Source organism: Malaclemys terrapin, chromosome 2, assembly GCF_027887155.1.
Source record: "Malaclemys terrapin pileata isolate rMalTer1 chromosome 2, rMalTer1.hap1, whole genome shotgun sequence".
Taxonomy (NCBI): Eukaryota; Metazoa; Chordata; order Testudines; family Emydidae; genus Malaclemys; species Malaclemys terrapin.
Genome location: NC_071506.1, coordinates 159482338 through 159503193, shown reverse-complemented (window position 1 = coordinate 159503193; position 20856 = coordinate 159482338). Strand labels below are relative to the sequence as shown.

At 40.9% G+C, this 20856-nt stretch overlaps 1 protein-coding gene across 1 annotated transcript in view; it reads right to left on the bottom strand.

Moving 5' to 3' along the window:
• Positions 1-20856, bottom strand: part of SEMA5A (semaphorin 5A) — a 650839-nt gene that overhangs the window by 430982 nt on the left and 199001 nt on the right. The window contains exon 3 of the mRNA XM_054018095.1: positions 14284-14383. Within this exon, the coding sequence (XP_053874070.1) occupies positions 14284-14383 (100 nt within the window). The remainder of the gene's footprint in view (positions 1-14283; positions 14384-20856) is intronic.

The following is a 20856-nucleotide window of genomic DNA, read 5'->3' as shown; positions in this document are numbered from 1 at the left end:
CAAGGTGTGTGTGTGTAAGAAGTAGAAAGACAGAAGAAAGACAACTGAAAGCAAGACAAGCAGTTGCAAGCTTGACTCTGAGAAGGAACAGAGAAACAGAGCTCCTAGGGACACAGAACTGATTGGAAATTATGAGTAAGGAAACTGCCTGCTGTTGTTTGTTCCTACTGTGTTCAGGGAAATAGAACTTTGTGTACATTCTTTGTAAATAAAGAAAACTGCACTAAACAAATACCTGATTTGAATAACCAATTTCTTCTCTGAACAGAAACAAGCCTGCAGGGCCACAAATATTAGCTAGCAGCTTAGGACGAAAGAGGCAACATTGGGATAGTTTCCAATGAGAGAAATTGTGAGCTATTATTTCTGTTAAAAGAAGATGGAACAAATAATGGAAGAGTTCGCAGAATTCAAAGATGGTCAAAAGGAATTAAAACAAGATCTAAAAAAAAGAGCAAAAGACTTCACAAAAAATAATAAAGCAATACCTGAAGAAGGATGGAGAGATGACCTGTTTAGAGATACAATCTATGTTGGGGTAACAGCTATCAAGTGTCAAGGCAGATTTGAAAGTCCAAAACAAAAATTTCCAGTCTGGTCTGGCAAAACAGAGAGAGGTGACAGGCAACCTGACTGCAATTGACCAAAATATTTTCCAGATTATAGGGAAGACCAGGAAAACTTTGGCACATTTGGAACTTGCCAATACAAGTACACTAGAGCAAGGATTTAAGGAGCTATAATTTCAGCTCCAGACAGAAGGAATCCAAAGGGTCCTAGATCACAGTACAAGTCAGTCACCTGAATAAGGAACCAGGCCATCGAGGTGATTTAGGGAAGACAGAGAGACAAGATGGACCAATAAAAGATACTACCTCACCCACCTTGTCCCTCTAATATCCTGGGACCAAGACAGCTACAATTACACTGCACACAACAACTGGGGAAGACAGGACATTTCCAAAACTTTTCTAAATGGTTTCTAACATTCAGGAAGGATAGGTCAGATTGTTCTAGCTTAAGTAACACAAAAGCCCATTATCTTACAGGAATAAAACTCCCTGGGAGGTTTATTTGGCTCAGTTTAGCATCATAGCCCAAATGAACAGGTCGGGGAAAAAACAGAGAAGGAGGTTTCTAGCAGCCAACGTGAATGCCCTGACTCTGATGGTCCTGCAGAACTTACCCCAGAAAAAAGAGTCAGTTATCCAGACCTGCTACAAGCTCTTGATAGGCAGCTTGGAGCCAGTCATTACTCTTTGAGGGCCAGGGCACACCTGAGAAACAGCAGAAGAGGAAAAAATAAATCTTACCTGAACAGCCAGAGGACCGCAGGAGATTTGCATTCCTGGTGAATCCAGATACTAGCAAGGACTTCCAGGATGAATTAGCAATTGAATTGACCAATCTATAAATGCTCAATTGGATTTGGGCTTGCAGATCAAGATCAGCAAAAGGAGGCAAAGGACACTACAGGAAGCTCTGAAATTTGCCACAGAACTTAAATCTTTCCTTGCAGCAGCCAATCAGAAAGGGAAGCGGCTGCTAGAGATGAAGGTGGAAGCTGATTACCATGAGCCATGTAATACAGCTCTGTGTCTAATATGATCATGAGATGGTCATGAGATGATTTGTCAGGATCCTGACAAAAGGAAGAAAGGAGAGCAGCAGAATATGGACCCTGGACTTCAGAAAAGCAGACTTTGACTCTCGCAGGGAACTGATGGGCAGGATCCCCTGGGAGGCTAATATGAGGGGGAAAGGAGTCCAAGAGAGCTGGCTGTATTTTAAAGAAGCCTTATTGAGGGTGCAGGAACAAAACATCCCGGTGTGCAGAAAGAATAGCAAATATGGCAGGCGACCAGCTTGGCTTAACAGAGAAATCTTTGGGGAGCTTAAACACAAAAAGTGAATTTACAAGAAGCGGAAACTTGGACAGATGACTAGGAAGGAATATAAAAATATTGCTCGAGCATGTAGGGGTGTAATCAGGAAGGCCAAAGCACATTTGGAGTTGCAGCTTGCAAGGGATGAGAAGGATAACAAGAAGGGTTTCTACAGGTATGTTAGCAACAAGAAGGTCAGGAAAAGTGTGGGACCCTTACTGAATGGGGGAGGCAACCTAGTGACAGATGATGTGGAAAAAGCTGAAGTACTCAATGCTTTTTTTGCCTCGGTCTTCACAGACAAAGTCAGCTCCCAGATTGCTGCACTGGGCAGCATACTATGGGGAGGAGGTGAGCAGCCCTCAATCGTGAAAGAACAGGTTAAGAACTACTTAGAAAAGCTGGACACGCACAAGTCCATGGGGCCAGATGCAATGCATTCAAGGGTGCTGAGGGAGTTGGCTGATATGATTGCAGAGCCATTGGCCATTATCTTTGAAAACTCGTGGCGATTGGGGGAGGTCCCGGACAATTGGAAAAAGGCAAATATAGTGCCCATCTTTAAAAAAGGGAAGAAGGAGAATCCGGGGAACTACAGATCGGTCAGCCTCACCTCAGTCCCCGGAAAAATCATGGAGCAGATCCTCAAGGAATCCATTTTGAAGCACTTGGAGGAGAGGAAAGTGATCAGGGACAGTAAACATGGATTCATCAAGGACAAGTCATGCCTGACCAACCTGATTACCCTCTATGATTAGATAACTGGCTCTGTGGACATGGGGACAGTGGTGGACGTGATATACCTAGACTTTAGCAAAGATTTTGGTACTGTCTCCACAGTATTCTTGCCAGCAAGTTAAAGAAGCATGGATTGGATGAATGGACTATAAGGTGGATAAAAAGCTGGATAGATCATCGGGATCAACGGGTAGTGATCAACGGCTCGATGTCTAGTTGGCAGCCGATATCAAGTGGAGTGCCCCAGAGGTCGGTCCTGGAGCCTCTTTCGTTCAACATCTTCATTAATGATCTGGATGATTGGATAGATTGCACCCTCAGGAGGTTCGCGGATGACACTAAGCTGGGGGAGAAGAGGTGGATACGCTGGAGGGTAGGCATAGGGTCCAGAGTGACCTAGACAAATTGGAGGATTGGACCAAAGAAATCTGATGAGGTTCGACAAGGACAAGTGCAGAGTCCTGCACTTAGGACGGAAGAATCCCATTCACTGCTACAGGCTGGGGACTGACTGGCTAAGCGGCAGTTCTGCAGAAAAGGACATGGAGATTACAGTGGACGAGAAGCTGGATATGAGTAAGCAGTGTGCCCTTGTTGCCAAGAAGGCTAACGGCATATTGGGCTGCATTAGTAGGAGCACTGCCAGCAGATCGAGGGAAGTGATTGTTCCCCTCTATTCGGCACTGGTGAGGCCACATCTGGAGTATTGCGTCCAGTCCCACCCCTCACCCTCCCCAAAAGGATGTGGACAAATTGGAGAGAGTCCAGCGGAGGGCAACAAAAATGATTAGGAGGTTGGGACACATGGCTCATGAGGAGAGGCTGTGGGAACTGGGATTATTTAGTCTGCAGAAGAGAGGAGTGAGGGAGGATTTGATAGCAGCCTTCAACTACCTGAAGGAGGGTTCCAAAGAGGATGGAGCTAGGCTGTTCTCAGTGATGGCAGATGACAGAACAAGGAGCAATGGTCTCAAGTTGCAGTGGAGAAGGTCTAGGTTGGATATTAGGAAAAACTATTTCACAAGGAGGGTGGTGAAGCACTGGAATGGATTACCTAGGGAGGTGGTGGAATCTCCATCCTTAGAGGTTTTTAAGGCCCGGCTTGACAAAGCCCTGGATGGGATGATTTAGTTGGTGTTGGTCTTGCTTTGAGCTGGGGACTGGATTAGATGACCTCCCGAGGTCTCTTCCAACTCTAATCTTCTATGATTCTATGAAATGCATGGTGGAATTGGGATTCTAAATCTGATTCATGGCATTTTTGAATGATTGGGAAAACAGTTACATTTGGTTTGTAAAACAAGGGAAATGGGGAATAATGCAAAAATTCAGGGAAGAAATTCAATTAAATGCTGTACTTAAAATAATTGGCCACAATAAGAAGGATTATTATAAATTAAGGCATGAGTGAATTTCACAGTGCCTAGTGAAAACCTCTCTCCCAGTTTGGGAAACGGGGGGACATCAATGTGAAGGGGCAAATCTTAAAGGTACAAGGATCAGCCCCACAGTTTTTGTTTAGATATGGGAATTAAATAACTATGAGTTTGGCTATTGCAAATGCAATAGAAGCTGTGAATTTTACAGGAATAGTGGACACTTATTACAATATAACAATTATTAGGCTACACATACTAACAATCCCAGAGAACAGGGGATTCTAAACTGTACCATCCAATTCATCTCAAATTGAGACACTGAATCAGGCAAGGACACCCATCCAAAAATTGGGAAAATTGAGTTTGAAAATTGGACTAATGGAATTCAAGAAAGAAGGCTGAATAGCCAATATAGTGAATGAGCTAACAATTGGTTTGGATTTCAGTATGGCTGATAACTGTGTAGAATTTCCACGGAGGGAATTTCCCCTGACAAAAAGAAAATTGAGGTTGTACAGGACAGACACTGACGGATGTGCAGAGTTTTGATGGAGTGGAAATCCATCAACTTCATGACTGCTACTCTGAAACCAGAGTTTTGTAAGGCTCTGCTCTTATTATAGAAGGTTTATTTGTGATATTGCCAATACTGCAAAACCATTGCATAGGTTGGGTGGAAAAGGGAAACAATTTCAGTGGTCAGCAAAGTGTGATTTAGCATTTTCAGACTTGAAAAGGGTTCTTGTAACTCCTCCTATCTTAGTCTACCTGTGTCTCAAATCCCTTTTCATATTGGACACTAGGGTGACCAGACAGCAAGTGTGAAAAATCGGGACAGGGGATGGAGGGTAATAGGAGCCTATATAAGAAAAAGACCCAAAAATCGGGACTGTCCCTATAAAATCGGGACATCTGGTCACCCCATTGGACACAAAGGCTGGTACTTACAGATCAGGGGCAGTATTGACAAAGAACACTAAGGATTTGAGAGGGTGCTGGCTTATTACAGCAAAAATCTATTTTCGCCAGAGAGAAATTATTGTACTACCCGAAAGGATCTCCTGGCAGTGATATAATCTATAGAACATATTAATGACTATATATACAGAAGTATGTATATAGAAGCTTACTGGTCACATTGGGAAAGTGTGGAATTTAAAGATGAAATATTGAATAGAAAATGTGAAAACCAGCAGATGATGTGCACAGGTGGTAGCTGATTGTGCCAGATACATTGAAAAAAGGGGTTCTGTGATTATCATAATTTTAAAACCTCTGGACATTCTGGGAGTTACAAACCCCTTAGCCAAGCTGAGAGAATTTCTACTGGGAAAAAACAGGCAGGATGTAGAAAATAGGTGCAGGAAATATGATGCTTGTGTTGCAAAGAAGGGGCCCATAACTCAGGAGAACCCCAATGCAGAATATTTCATGGGGATGCTAATGGAGCACATTGATGTTGATGAACTTGGGCCTTTGAGACAGAGGTTGGCAATCAATAATTACTGGTAGCTATGGAATACATTACAAAATGGTCTGAAGTTTACCTGGTAAGAAACTGTGAAAGCAGAGAAAGAACTGACAGGAAGGGGATGCAATGCATGACAGTTCGTTAGCAAGAGTTAGGCTAACTGTAACCCTAATAAGGCGAGATTTGTAGAAGCGAGGAATGTGTGAGGCGAGTGGGAAAGAACTGTGTGAGAAGTTGTTGCAACCTTGTGTAGATAATGTGTAGATAATATGGAATGTAGACTAAGAGTCTACATTAGTGAGCAAAACAAGATATCAGAATGACCTATGTATAAACAAAATGCAGCTGTTGCTCATTATTGTCTGTAACAAAAGGTATAAATGCTTGCTGTAATTGTTTACCTGTTGACAGACCTGTTTAGCTCTCTCCCTCTATGCAATTGATAGAGAGAAAATAAAGTATCTGATTTGCTGTACCCAAACAAAAAGTGAGAACTCTGTTATTCTCTGACAAAACCAAGAGGTTGTGACAGTAGCAAGAGGTTCTAATGAATGAATTCTTTATCAGATTTGGGGTCCCAGGTGAGATACACACCAACCAAGAGAGAAACTATAAATCCAAGGTGTTTCAGCAAGTTTGTGACATTCTAGGGTTCCACAAAATTTGGACCATCCCAGTGCACCCACAGTCTGATGGGATGATGGAAAGATTCAGCTGGCTATATTTCTGGAAAAATACCAGAGGGACTGGGAACAGCATAGCCCATCCTTCTTGATGGCTTATAGAACAGCAATCAATGAGAGTATAAAGTGTAACCTAGCACGCCTCATGTTTGGGCATGAGCAAAGGACCCCAGCAAACCTCTTGTATGGAGAAGGAGGAGGAATAAAGTAATTTGGGCTATCTGAACTAAACAGAAACCCTACAATCCAAAACTGAAAAAGTTCAAATTTTTGCTAGTGAAAATTTGAGGATAGCCTCATATAAAATGAAAAGACTCTATGATGTAAGATCATATCAGGAAATTTTGAAAAGCGGGGACCTGGTCTGGTTCCGCAATCCTAGGAGAAGGAAGAGTGGTGTACAGGAGTTGGGTCCAGGACTAAACCAAAAGTTATGCATAAGGAACATCTCAGAAAGTATCAAGGATGTCCTCAGAAACTGATAATGTAACTGTGGAAGCTGAGCAGAGGCATCACTTGCTATGAGGCAAAGGGAAATCACACCCCCCACCCCCTCCAAGACTTGGTTTGCCCCCAACCAGACTTTTCTGTGTGCACCATTACATCTTTCACTATCTGCTGCCCCTGAGACTTTGCAAGTCATTCTATAATTATATACTATGTTCTATATGCTGATACATCTTTGTCCCCTTCCCCCACTGCTGAATTTTTCTGAAATGATGCCCCTGAAACTAAGGCTGTAAGAACATAAGAATAGCCATACCGGGACAGACCAATGATCCATCCAGCCCAGTATCCTGTCTTCTAATAGTGGCCTGTGTCAGGTGCGTCAGAGGGAATGAGCAGAACAGGGCAATTATTGAGTGATCCATTCCCTATTGTCCAGTCTCAGCTATTAGCAGTTGGACATTTAGGGACACCCAGAGCATGGGTTGAGTCCCTGACCATCTTGGCTAATAGCCATGGACCTGGCTTCCATGAACTTATATAATTTTTTGTTGAACCCTTTTATAGTTTTGGCATTCTCAGCATCCCATGACAACTGTGCATTGTGTGAAGTATTTATTTTTCTTTTAAACCTATCTATTAATTTCATTGGGTGACCCCCTAGTTTTTTTTTATATGAAGGGGTCAATAAAACTTCCTTATTCACATTCTCGACACTATTCATGATTGTATAGTCCTCTATCATATCCCCCCTTAGTCATCTCTTTTCTAAGTGGAACAGTCCAACGCTTTTTAATCTCTCCTAATACGGAAGCTGTTCCATATCCCTAATAATTTTTGTTGCCCTTCTCTGTACCTTTTCCAATTCTAATATCTCTATTTGGAGATGAGGCACCAGTACTGTATGCAGTATTCAAGGTGTGGGTGTACTATGGATTTATATATTGACATTACAATATGTTCTGTCTTATATCCCTTTCCTAATGGTCCCTAATATTCCGTTAGCTATTTTGACTGCTGGTGCACATTGCAGGGATCTTTTCTGAGAGCTATACATGATGACTCCAAGATGTCTTTCCTGAGTGGTAACAGCTAATTTAGACCTCAGCATTTTGTACGTATAGTTAGGATTATGTTTTCCAATGTGCATTACTTTGTATTTACCAATATTGAATTTCATCTGCCATTTTGTTGCCCAGACACCCAGTTTTGTGAGAGTCCTTTGTAACTTCGCAGTCAGCTTTGGATTTAACTATGTTGAGTAATTTTGTACCATCTGCAAATTTTGCCACCTCACTGCTCACTCCCTTTTCCAGATCATTTATGCATATGAACACATATGTACACATCCTGGCTGGGGAGGATGAGGTGGCCAGTATTTACCTCTCTCCATTGTGAAAACCGACCATTTTATTCCTACCCTTTGTTTCCTATCTTTTAATCAATTACTGTTCAATGAGAGGACCTTCCCTCTTATCCCATGACTGCTTGTGAGCCTTTGGTGTGAGACCTTGTCAAAGGCTTTCTGAAAGTCCAAGTAAACTACCTCAAGCTGGATCACCCATGTCCACATGCTTGTTGATACACTTAAAGAATTCTAATAGATTGTTGAGGTGTGATTTCCCTTTACAAAAGCCTTTACAAAAACTCTTTCCCAACAAATTGTGTTTATTCATGTATCTAATAATTCTGTTTTTTACTATAATTTCAAACAATTTGCCTGGGACTGAAGTTAGGTTTACCAGCCTATAATTGCTAGGATCACCTTTGAAGCCTTTTTAAAAAAATCAGTGTTTCATTAGCTACCCTCCAATCATCAGGTACAGAGGCTGATTTGAAAAAATAGGTTACATACCACAGTTAGTACATCTGCAATTTTATATCTGAGTTCCTTCAGAACTCTTGGGTGAATTGCATCTGCTCCTAATGACTTATTACTCTTTAATTTATGAATTTGTCCAAAACCTTCTCTATTGATACCTCAATCTGGGACCGTTCCTCAGATATGTCACATGAAAGAGTTGAGACAATCATGAATTCCCAGTTAGAATGGAATAGGTGAATTCTGTCCCAGCTAACACCTCCATAGAAACAACAGACACTCATCAGGAGCCTGTTGTACAGGGGTTCTCAAACTGGGGGTCGTGACCCTTCAGAGGGTTGTGAGATTATTACATGGGGGGGTCACGAGCTGTCAGCCTCCACCCCAAACTCTCTTCACCTCCAGCATTTATAATAGTATTAAATATTTTAAAAGTGTTTTTAATTTATAAGAGGCGGTCACACTCAGAGGCTTGCTGTGTGAAAGGGGTCACCAGTACAAAAGTTTGAGAACCACTGCTGTTGGAAGTGGTCCCTCCTGATTTGGCTGAAAGAAAATAAAGCAGAGAGAAGAAAACTCCAAGGAGGATTAGGTCAGAGTTAAATTGATATGGGTTGATGTAAAAATGTCCTGACAGAAAAACACTAAGTAAATATGTAGATAGTTAAGCTTGTATTTTTAATAAAATGTTTATTTGTTTATTTTCTTTCTATCTGGGATATTTCATTCAAGGTGCCAACATTTTAAACTCCATCAGGATGATGGGCAGATAGGAGACTGAGGGTGTTGGTCTGCTGGAAAGTGTTAATGGCTGCCATTAAGTCAGCCTTTGATCTATAGACAATTGTACAGCTCATTGAAGCTGATAGATGTGCTAAGCACCTTTCTTTCAGGCTGAATGGAAATAACAATTAAATGCCTCTTTGTGCAGTAATAGCTGAAACAATAGGAAGCTGCCACCCAAGGCAATGGACCAGATGGCCAGATTGATCAGAAATAAAGTTAAGATTCTGTCACAGGTATTTTTAGTAAAAGTCAGTTTTGGGCAATAAACAAAAATTCCAGAAGCCTATGAGATGTCCTTGACTTTAAACTTAAAATACCTTCGGAGAGGGGGACAATATTCAGACTGCTGCTGGGGGCTTGCAGCTGCTCTACTGAGGGCTTCTGCAGCTTGTGGCAGAAGCAGACCACCACTGCTCCAGCCCCAGGGAGGCTGATCCAATCCCAGGTGCTGCTCCAGACCCGCCCCAGAAGAAGTCACAGAGGTCCCGGAAAGTCAAGGAAACCCTTGGCCTCCATGACAGGATCATATCCTTAATCAGAAGGTAAGGTGTATGGACAGAGGGGTTTCCCTGTGACTAGTTGCAAACACAGGGGTGAGATGGTTGATTGGCTGCAGCTGCATGTGTCTGTTTGTTTTGGAGTCTGACCTCTCACTCCTCATCCTCAAAGGAAGCCTGCACAATACCTTCAAAGACAAGCATGGGAACTTAAATTCATAGTTCTGCTAGACACTAAAAAACATGGACTTAAGAGACAGACTGGTTGTATGGATCATTACAAATTTGTAACACACCCCACTGCCTGCTAACCCTTAATTGCTCACTTTATATTAAATGGTCTCCGACAGCCTTTATGATTAACAATCTATCCCAACTTGTATTTAGGTTTAACAACCTAGTTACCTTCCCAAGACTTGAAGAAGAGATCAGTATAGTTTCAAAGCTAGTCCCTTCCACCAACAGTCGTTGGCAAAATAAAACATATTACCTCATCTGCCTTGTCTTTCTAGAGATAAAAGTGATCATTATGGTCCAAAAATGTTTTTTTCAACTATTCAAACTACTGAGAACCTGATTTAGTTTAGCAACATTCTTCATTCTACCCTCAGATACATAATACAACTTATTTTTATAGTATTATTATTTATTTATTTGTATTGCAGTAGCCCTAGGAGCCCCAGTCATGGGCCAGGACCCCACTGTATTAGGCAACAAACACAGAACAAAAAGGCAGTCCCTGCTCCAAAGACGTTACAGTCTAAGACAAGAAATAACAGGTGGGTAGATAGACAGGTCAATGAGGGAGAACAAGAAATAAATGAAACAATATCAGTTTGCATCACCAGCGGTGATCTCAGCACACCTAACCATTGTGAACTTTTGTAGACATCATGGCAAAGGAGATTTTAAGGAGGGATATTGAAGCTTGATTTTAAAGTAGCCAAGCAGAAAATAAAGTCTTCAAACTTTATTTTGTTTGTTTTTAAACACAAATCTCCACAGTTTTAAAATAAGATTTCTGCAAAATGACCATGCTAAGGATTTTCTCTTGAAAAAAACTTTTTTTCATCAGGCTTCTCCTGATTTTGAAAGCTGCCATAAAACTATTTAACAGTCAGTTTGAGCTCCCGGGCCAAATTTTGCCAGAAACAAACCACACACACCATTCCACTGACACCAATGGAAGTTTTCAGGTATGATGGCAGAATTTGAGCCATAATGAAGTTCTCAAGCTTCGTTATTTTGTGGACTACTTCTTGAGCTTCCAAATAAAAATGTGAAGCAGCAACATGCTGCTGGTGTTAGATGGAACCTAGATATTATGTTCATTGGTGCTTTGTAAACTAAAAAGATAGATATAATCAAAGATATTTTGTTAAAATTTAAATTTAATTGTTTAAAGTCTTGGGAAACCTAAGAATTCTACTGGGCTACAATTACTAGGACAAATCAGTGTCTGCGGACCGACAAATGTTTCGCCACTATGACAGAAGAAGCTCTACAGAGCATACGAGAGTAATTCACTATGGACCACAGTTTGAAAACTACTGCCTTTATATATATCCCATTCAAGAAAAAGGCAGCAAGATTGGACCATGAACAGGATCATTGAAGAGGAAAAAGAAGTGCTGTAAAACCATATTTGGGGTTGCTGTAAAATGTGTCCTGAATTAAACTCTTCTCACATGGGCTTAAAGCAACTTTACCTCTTACTACTGTAGGGTCATGTCCTGTGTTGATCTCTCACTGACATTAATAACACTGTTCTACAGCCAAAATGCTTCTGAAATAAATGTAGTCAAACTTTACTAATTCTGGGTCACTGAGAACGAAAATGATGCTTAAAATTGTTGATTGGCTCTAGTTTTCAAGATATGCTATTCGGTCAGTATATACGACCCTTGACTTGGGAATGGCGCAGGATAAGTGAGCTATAAAGGGAAGGGATCTCAATTTAAACCAGAAATGATTAAAATACATCTTTGACAGGATCTATGAATAAATCTATGACTGGGTTTGGACAGTACTTGCTGTTTAGGCAAAACAATGAATGACGCAATCTGAAGCTGGTATTGCGTCATACATGATATGAACTGCATCGTGTTATTCCTAGAAGTCATGGATGATGCAATCATAACGAAGCTTACATCACTCTGCTGAACAAATTGCCCTATATCAGCTCTAGAAATCATACAGTGTCGTGTTCTCTTATTGATCAGTGTTTGATTTTGCAAAGGGAAACATTTCTGTTTAGCCAAAGTGAGCAGAGATGCCTCGTACTTGTGTGAACAGTGCAGATAACTTCCGCTATGTTTGTGGTGAAGTGACTTTTGCATTACAAAAGTGCAGTATAACCACTATGGTTAAGAAAGCCTATCACCTTTATTTTGGCTGCAAAATTGGAGATCAGGACTAGAGGTGGGCTCCACACATATGCTGCCACACTTGTGCAACAAATCTTCACCAGTGGTTGAACAGGAAAAGGAAATCTATGCCTTTTGCAGTGCCAATGATTTGGAGAGAGCCAACAGATCATACCAGCAATTGTTACTTCTGCATGGTGCCTCCCGTTGGGAAAGGTGTGTCAAAGAAGAAAAAGTGGACTGTGCATTATCCAAACATTCCATTAGCTATACGCCCAGTACCCCACGGAGAAGGACTGCCGGTTCCTGATGCACCAGAATCATTCTCACTTGAGTCAGACGAGGAAGAGGAAGAGGATGAAACTTCTGGTCCTGAACCATCAATGTCACAGGACCCACATTTTCTCCCATCCTCCTCCTCTGAACAACACCTCATAACACAAGGTGAACTAAATAACCTTGTCAGGGATTTGGAACTACCCAAGAGTAAGGCAGAGCTGTTGGGCTCCAGACTACAGCAGTGGAATCTCCTGGCAGGTGATGTTAGGGTTTCCATGTTCCGTGACCGTCAAAAGGATCTTGTCCCATTCTTCTTCATGGAAGGTGATCTTGTAGCCTGCAACAACATGGATGGTGTGATGGCAGCCCTCAACATCGTTCACGATCCAGATGAGTGGAGACTGTTCATTGATTCATCGAAGACGAGTCTTAAAGCTGTTTTACTGCCTAATGGCAATGTTTTGCCATCAATTCCAGTTGGTCATGCAGTCCATATGAAGGAAACCTATGATGACATGAAACAACTTTTGAAGTGCATAAACTATGACCAACATCAGTGGCAGCTTTGTGGCGATTTGAAGGTTGTTGCTCTCTTGCTTGGTCTGCAGACTGGATACACAAAGTACTGCTGTTTTTTCTGCGAATGGGATAGTTGTGCAAGAGATTCCCACTGCATCAAGAAAGATTGGCCACTCCGACAGTCATTGGAGCCTGGGAGGAAAAGTGTTCAGCATTCACCACTTGTTGAATCAAGGAAGAGTTTGTTACCACCCTTACACATCAAGATGGGTCCGATGAAGAACTTTGTCAAGGCCATTGACAAAACACAAGCAGCTTTCAGGTACCTCCGTGGAAAATTTCCAAGGTTAAGTGAAGCTAAGATAAAGGAAGGTGTCTTTGTTGGTCCTCAGATTCGTGAACTTCTTCGAGATGATGCATTTGACCATGCACTGCGTCGCAAGGAAAAGACGGCATGGAAAGCCTTCCAGTTAGTGGCAATAAATTTTCTCGGAAACAACAAGGCGGACAACTACAGGTTGTTGGTGGAAAACCTCCTCAAGACATACAAAAGCCTTGGTTGCAACATGTCACTAAAGGTACATTTTTTGCACTCTCATCTAGATTTTTTTCCACCGAACTGCGGAGCAGTGAGCGACGAGCACGGCGAGCGATTTCACCAGGACATTGCAACAATGGAGAAATGCTATTAGGGCAAATGGAGCCCATCATTGCTTGCAGACTATTGCTGGACAGTGACAAGAGATGCTCCATTTAATGAATACAAGAGACAAGCCAAGAAGCGCCGAGCAGACACTGAATAGGACTAAACTATTTACATAATAGTTTTTTTGCCTTTTGTTTCATAATAAATTTTATTTATATACCGTTTTGCTGATTTTTGAAGTGTTACATAAACAGGACAGGTGAAATATTATCATGTAAAGCAACCATAAACACATGAAAAGACCTAGGTTTACAATTTATGATTAAAACTCTACTATCTACACAATATACATAGACATAAAATGTAAAAACTTAAATATCTTAGAAACAGTAGCCAATCCGTTGTTTTAATTGTCATATTTGAATTCAGCACATCAAAATACATAATAAATAGCACATTTTATTTCTGAAACGGACGACTTCTCAAAAATTGTAGACCAGTGTAATAGTTCTGAGTTTGCAATGACTACAGGATAAGGCTCCTAAAAATGAGAATACAGAGCAACTTCTTATGCACCCTGAACCAACCCAGCACTTTAAATCGTCTTTCAGTTATAATAGATGAAACTCTAGTTACATCCAGTTCAGTATGTCTTCATGACTTGTTGTAAATGGAGTTGCATAGGTACAACTGAAGGCAGAATTTGGCTCACCAGCACTTAACTACACTCAAGAATAATCAACAAAAGCACATAAATTTCTCACCTTGCTCCAGCAATAAGTTCTTTTTGTCCTGGGTCAAATGTTAATTGTGAGAAGTCCACAGCATTCTCTGCTCTGAACACACGTAACCAGGGGGCAATTTCTAAAGGAATAAAAAGAGAATATACTTGTTACTGCAGGAAACATAGTTACAGTGTATCAGGTAATAAATATTACATATAAAAGGTACTGTGGAGGTGTAGAGGCTTCCCAATGTGATCCTTTAAGGGGCCATATGGGATTTTCACCACTGTGTAGATAATCTGCACTATAGACCTATATAACATGGAGGGCAGCCACCCAATAAACAGCTGAATGAGGTATCAATGTTTAGTTCTGATTTACAAGCCAGATGTGCTTTTCTTCCCCAGGCACAGAACAAGGCAGACAACAACACAGTGCAGCTACCATGATTCATTAGAGGATAACCAAATATGAATAAAATTATTTCCTGTACAAGTAAACCACAAATAGCTGAAAACTTTAAAAATGACAATAAAGTCCTGTTGAGTTAAGCATATTAAGCAAAAATAATTTTATTTTTTACCATTTTCACCACACACACAAAAAAGTGGGGGAGAAGAGAAACATCACATTCAGCCATTGCATTTTTATCATTTTTATTATAAACTTTTTCTTAGAGAAAAGAATTATGTAGAACAGTGAAATACAAAGGCCAAAGGGCAAACTTCACAATTTGAGAAACATCAACACACCATTCACACTCACATTACAGGCAGTCCTCAGACTTATGACACAATTGGTTCCTGAAAATTGTGTCGTAAGTCAAAACTTTGTAACTCGGAACCACAATCCACTCCATTGCAGGACTGAGCATCGTAAAGTTGAAACCAATTGTCATAAGTTGAATAAAGCTGTAAATTCAGAAGTGTCGTAAGTGCTGTTCGTTTTAAGTCGAACATCATAAAGCCGAGAACTGCCTGTACACATGTAGATCCAGATTTTTGAAATGAAGCACATATAAGCAATTGTGCATGCCTAACTAGTGGGTGCTGTACAGGTGTAAATCAACTATTTCAGCACACATATGACTAGTTGGTTGCCACATTAAATATATGCATGTGGACATGGATGATTTGAGCACACAGCATGAGTATTCACACACATTAGGCACACACAATTGTTATTTATAAACATTTAATGTTGTAAAACTGACCCCTTTTTTTAAATAGCATCAGTACAAAATCCCTGATTTCCTCCAATCCAGAGCTCAGTGAAGCATTTTTTTAAAATACTTTGTGTATGTAGCCACCAGGCAATGCTAGCTGAATATATATGAAGGACCTTGGTTTGTAGGTTTGCATGGTCTGTTCCGCTGCCTGTTTAAAGCCAGGTGGATGTGGGGTAATCAATGGCCTGGTCCCCACTAAGCCCCCACTTCGGACTAAGGTACGCAAATTCAGCTACGTTAATAACATAGCTGAATTCGAAGTACCTTAGTCTGAACTTACCGCGGGTCCAGACGCGGCAGGAAGGCTCCCCCGTCGATGCCGCGTACTCCTCTTGGCGAGCTGGAGTACCGGCGTCGACGGCGAGCACTTCCGGGATCGATCCCAGAACATCGATTGCCTGCCGCCGGACCCTCCGGTAAGTGAAGACGTACCCAATGAGTGGTGTCAAAGTGGTGCCTCCAGCTGCTGTGAGAATATGTACACAATGGGAACAGTTACAATATTGTAGGTGGAACTGGTAACTACTACATTATGGCACAGCCTATTGTTAAAGCTCCCGACACTTCCTATTGTAAGCCTCTGTTTTCACTTGCTGATAACATTGCCCAACTTTAACAGTTTGGGCTGAAATTGTCCATGCTGGGTGTCTGCCTCAGGCTGAGAATTTTTTGGAAAATTTCAGCAAAAACAGTCCAGCCATTTCTGCAAACAAGATTAGGGAAAAAGTGTTGTTAAAAAACATCATACAACCTTTTGTTTGAGAAGTTCTAGCATCCCCATGCTTTGGAGCAACAGCTTAATATCTGGCTGGAAGGGGGCTCCCTAGTGTCAGGGTGTCCCCATGAAAATCTGCTTAAATCTGGCCCTTTATAAGCCTCTGAAAAAAAGTCAAGTTGCACATGATCAGCAGAGACTTGTAAGATTTTGGCAGCTAATTTCATCATAAATTCCATCTGAACTGAGCATGCTCCAACCTAAGGCTGCAGGGGCTGAGCAGGACTTTCCCTCCAATGTTGCTCCTGGTTGTTACGAGCAAGTTGGTGCCAGACTCAGGAACTGAGGGCAAGGAGATGGTTTCTTCCGTGCTCTCAATGTTCCTGCTGCTGCTGCTGCCCAGGCTGTGTGGAAGAGAAAGCCACCTTACTGCAAAGCAGAGGAGATAATAGCTGGACTGGGACAAGGAGCTGCAGCATGGGAAGATGACTCAGAGTCCGGCAGGAAAGACTGGAACTGGCTGGGCAATGAAGGGAAGACTGAGACTCAGATTGGCAGCTCAAAGGGGGAGACCATGACCGACTATGAAAGGACACTGGAAGTGGAACAAAGAGCCTTTGGGGATGGAGACTGGGACTGGGATGAGGAGCCAGTAGGGAGGGGGAGAAGACTGGACTGACACAGGGACAAGCTGTAGGGGACAGAGCCAAAATGGATCATGTAGGGGCAGAGAGGCAGAAAGGTTTGTGCTCACTAGAGCATAATCCCCCTCCAGAATTAAGAAAGGAAATCTTTCACTTCCTAACTTTTGAGTGCTTGACTTTGCAATGTTAATAATGTATTTTTAATGTCATAAAAACAATATAGAAACACAGTGTTCTAAGAAGTCAAGGAAGCAGCCTGAATACAAATGTTGAGAACTTCTGGTGAAAGGCATTAAGAGGGATATATTTTGGGGGAGAAGGAATAATGGAGAAAAAAGGTAAAAAAATCAAACAGCAAAAACCTTAGTTTACCAATCAACACCTCCAACTCCCCAACTAGCCAGTCCCCAAGGTCTTGATAGCCTAAGGATATGACCCTACCGGTCTTAATAGAACATGTAAGCATATCTCACAGTTCTGAGCAGTCTCCTTGTCTTTGGGCCCAGTGTTGGCCAATGCTGGTGGCTGGAAGATGCATCAGATGAAATGAAACAATTTTAAACAATCACAGGAATCCGAACAAAAAGGAAACACAACAAGCTGAGTAATTATGATAAACATATAATGTAACACAATGATCCTCTGGTGAAGATCAGAATCTTTGAGTCCTGTACAAAGCTAAGTCCAGCACTCAGACTACTTTCCCTGAGGTTTCTCTGAACCTAACTAACCAAATAGATTATGGCTGCAGTGACTTCCCCTGTGGTACTCAAAAGCAGGCATCGTACAGAGGCAGGTCAACAGGGCATCTTGGCAACAGAAACACACTAGTCAGAGAGGAAGGTTAGCCTGATGATTATGCCACTAGCCTGGGACTTAGGAGCCCTGAGTTCAGCTCCCTGCTCAGCCACAGACTTTCTGCGTGACCCTGGGCAAGATTATTAGGGTATGTCTTCACTACAAATGACAGTGTGATTGTAGCACAGGCAGGTATACAACAGTAGTGTAGATATGGTTCCACGGGTTTCAGCACAGGCTACTCAACCAAGTACAAGCCTGCCAGGGAGCCCTGATACTTGCTTGGGTTGCTACCTCATGCCATCACATCTGTACTATTGTTACCCCTGCTAGCTGGATGAGTTGCTACTTGTGCCACACACTCATCATCACTTGCAGAGTAGACATATAGTATCTCTGTGCCCTGGTTTCCAGCTGTAAAATGAGGCTAATAATAAGTACTTTCTTACCTCATATGGGTATTGTGAAGATAAATAAATAAGGCACAGAAGACAATTGGGATCATTCATAGGGTTTGCCTTCTCTTTTTTACCATAGTAGGGCAGGGAAGAGAAAGCATGGGCTGGAAGGTTAAAGCAAGATCAGCATGAGGGCTGTTGAGAGCTCCCTTTGAACCCTTCTTTTCTCTGCTCCCCCAAAACAAACTTATTCTGCTCCTGTACCATTCAACATTACTTCATCTGGGGGGAAAAGGGAAGAGGAACAGGCTGCAACAAAAAATGTTTTAACTTCTAGGGAACAATTTCAAATACTGATCATGCAATGTCTCTCACATGAGTAGGTACACCCCCATGGGGGCTAGTTATAACTTTTACAACACTTCTGTAAAGGAGAACTAATAACAGATAATCAAACAAAAGCCCCACTGAAATATGCCAATACAATTCTTTAAACTATGGGTGAAATTCTGCTCTTAGTTACACAGTAGAAATCCCAAATAAACCCATCATCTGAGTAACTACGTCAATGGAGTTACTCCAGAATTGCACCTTATTAATATCTAAATAGTAAGAATTCACAAGGGTTTGGTACTATGTGATGTACATTACTACAATGCATGGTAACTTTCTTAAAGTGATACAAGATGTTTGAATTCTATGAGGGATACAAGATTTGAGAATGTAGTTCCTTAGAGTCAGAGGTGCATAAGGTTACTGTCAATGTCTACCAATACATTTATTTCGGATAAGAACCCCATGTAAAAGTAATAAACTTAATTAATAATTAACTTCACTTTATTAATGGTCGTCATACAAATGTTACATAACACACTTTACAAAATAATAGTTACAGAATTATATATTGTAACAGTTACATATTTAAATACACCTCTACCCCGATATAACGCTGTCCTCCGCGTTATATTGTACTTGCTTTGATCCGCCGGAGCACGCAGCCCCGCCGCCCCCGGAGCACTGTTTTACCACGTTATATCCGAATTTGTGTTATATCGGATCGCGTTATATCGGGGTAGAGGTGTATGTAATTCAATGATGTTGTCTGCTGCTCTGTAAGTGAAGTATGCTGCCTGCTGATCATAGTGAGACAGCTGACAAACTATGACTGTCCCTTCCTTTTCCTACTCACTTACTTTTACTAATTCCTGGATTCCTGCCATTTCCCTCGCCCTATCTCTACTCCAACTTAAAGCAATGAAGCAAAACCCAGCAAAACATGTAACTAGCAAAACTGTGCCAGTCATTATCTTGTTCATACCCAATCCTTCATTTTGTTTGTGTTTTTAGGCCCTGATCCTAAAACATTTATGCACAATTGACTTCAATGGTATTACTTGCATGTTTAAAGTTAAGCATATGGATAAATGTTTGTAAGATTGGGACCTTATACTGCAAGCTCTCCAGGACAGGGGCTTTTTGTGTGTTCGAGCAGCATTCAGCATAACAGGGCCCAATCCCCCTTGGGAAAGACACAGAGCAGACAAGTGCTAGTCGAGTGGCACTATCAGGAGCCATTTTTTGGCATGAACTGAGGAGTTCCTGACTTGTAATTTACTTGACTTATATTTCTTTCCTAATACAGAACATACATTTTCCTTTTTCACCATCTTAATAAATGTACACACTTTAAATGAGTTTAAGTTTTTTAACACAAAAGCTACATAAGTACTGTACTCTCTTGTTTGTAGTGAACCAAAGGATGATTTTTTTTTAAATTGGAAAACAAGAAGTTTGCCAGTGCTAAAAAGCCTGTAGCAAAACAAATATGCTAAAGTCCTCTCTCAACTTGTTCATAACTTTACTAATGTTGCTACATACATTTCACCATGATATTATTGACCAGTGAGTTATTAGTTTTCAAATGATACTGCACGAGGCACGTTTTGTACAAAGATTATTACAGTAGCGAGTAGGGTGTGAATATGGGGGTGCATTCGGTCACAGGATGGTAAAATTTTAAAATGATCATGTGTCATCCCGTGGCTTCTCATGTTATGTTATCCTATCTGTCACTGTATATGAGTAACTTCAAAGTGAACATATTACTAAAGTTAAATAAAGATACATTTGCAACACAGTTTTCTTCAGCAAACTATGTTTTAGAAAAATAGCAGTTATTTTTCTCGATCACCGTTTAAAACTACTGAATTTTCAATATTAACAGAAATCTCTGGGTGGCACCAGTACCATAAATTCACTAATCTCACCAAATGCAAATTAAAATATATTTTAGAATACAAAAGTTATTTTCTAATAACATTAAATTAATTTAGACTAAAAATGATAAAATACCACCCTCATAATACTGGATAATGGCCTAAAGATAATTTCTACAGTTAATTCCTGTGATAGTTGTGATAAGTTAGTATCTTCTTCAAAGGCAACAAGACGAGGTAGAATTATTGGCTATGATCTTGCACTTTTCATTCACTATATCACCCTTGCTGCCAAGGCGCCAGTTTCATTAACCCTAAAGGAATAGATACAACTTAGAGAATTTTTATTAAGAGAACATGTTTGGGGCAATCTTTGCAGCACCTCTTTCTTTATGGTCCTAATTAGGTGCACCTACAGACTCTCTACTCTGACATTTTAGGATTTCATATTCCTAAACTATGATCCAGAGAGATTAGGTTTCTGAGTGATTTTTCTAAAACTAAGGTATCTATTTCAGTGGGATTTTTGACTTAATTTTAAGCTTCACTTCATTAAACAAACATTTCCATAAATAATAACTACACCAAAAACAGTTTTATGAACACAAATACT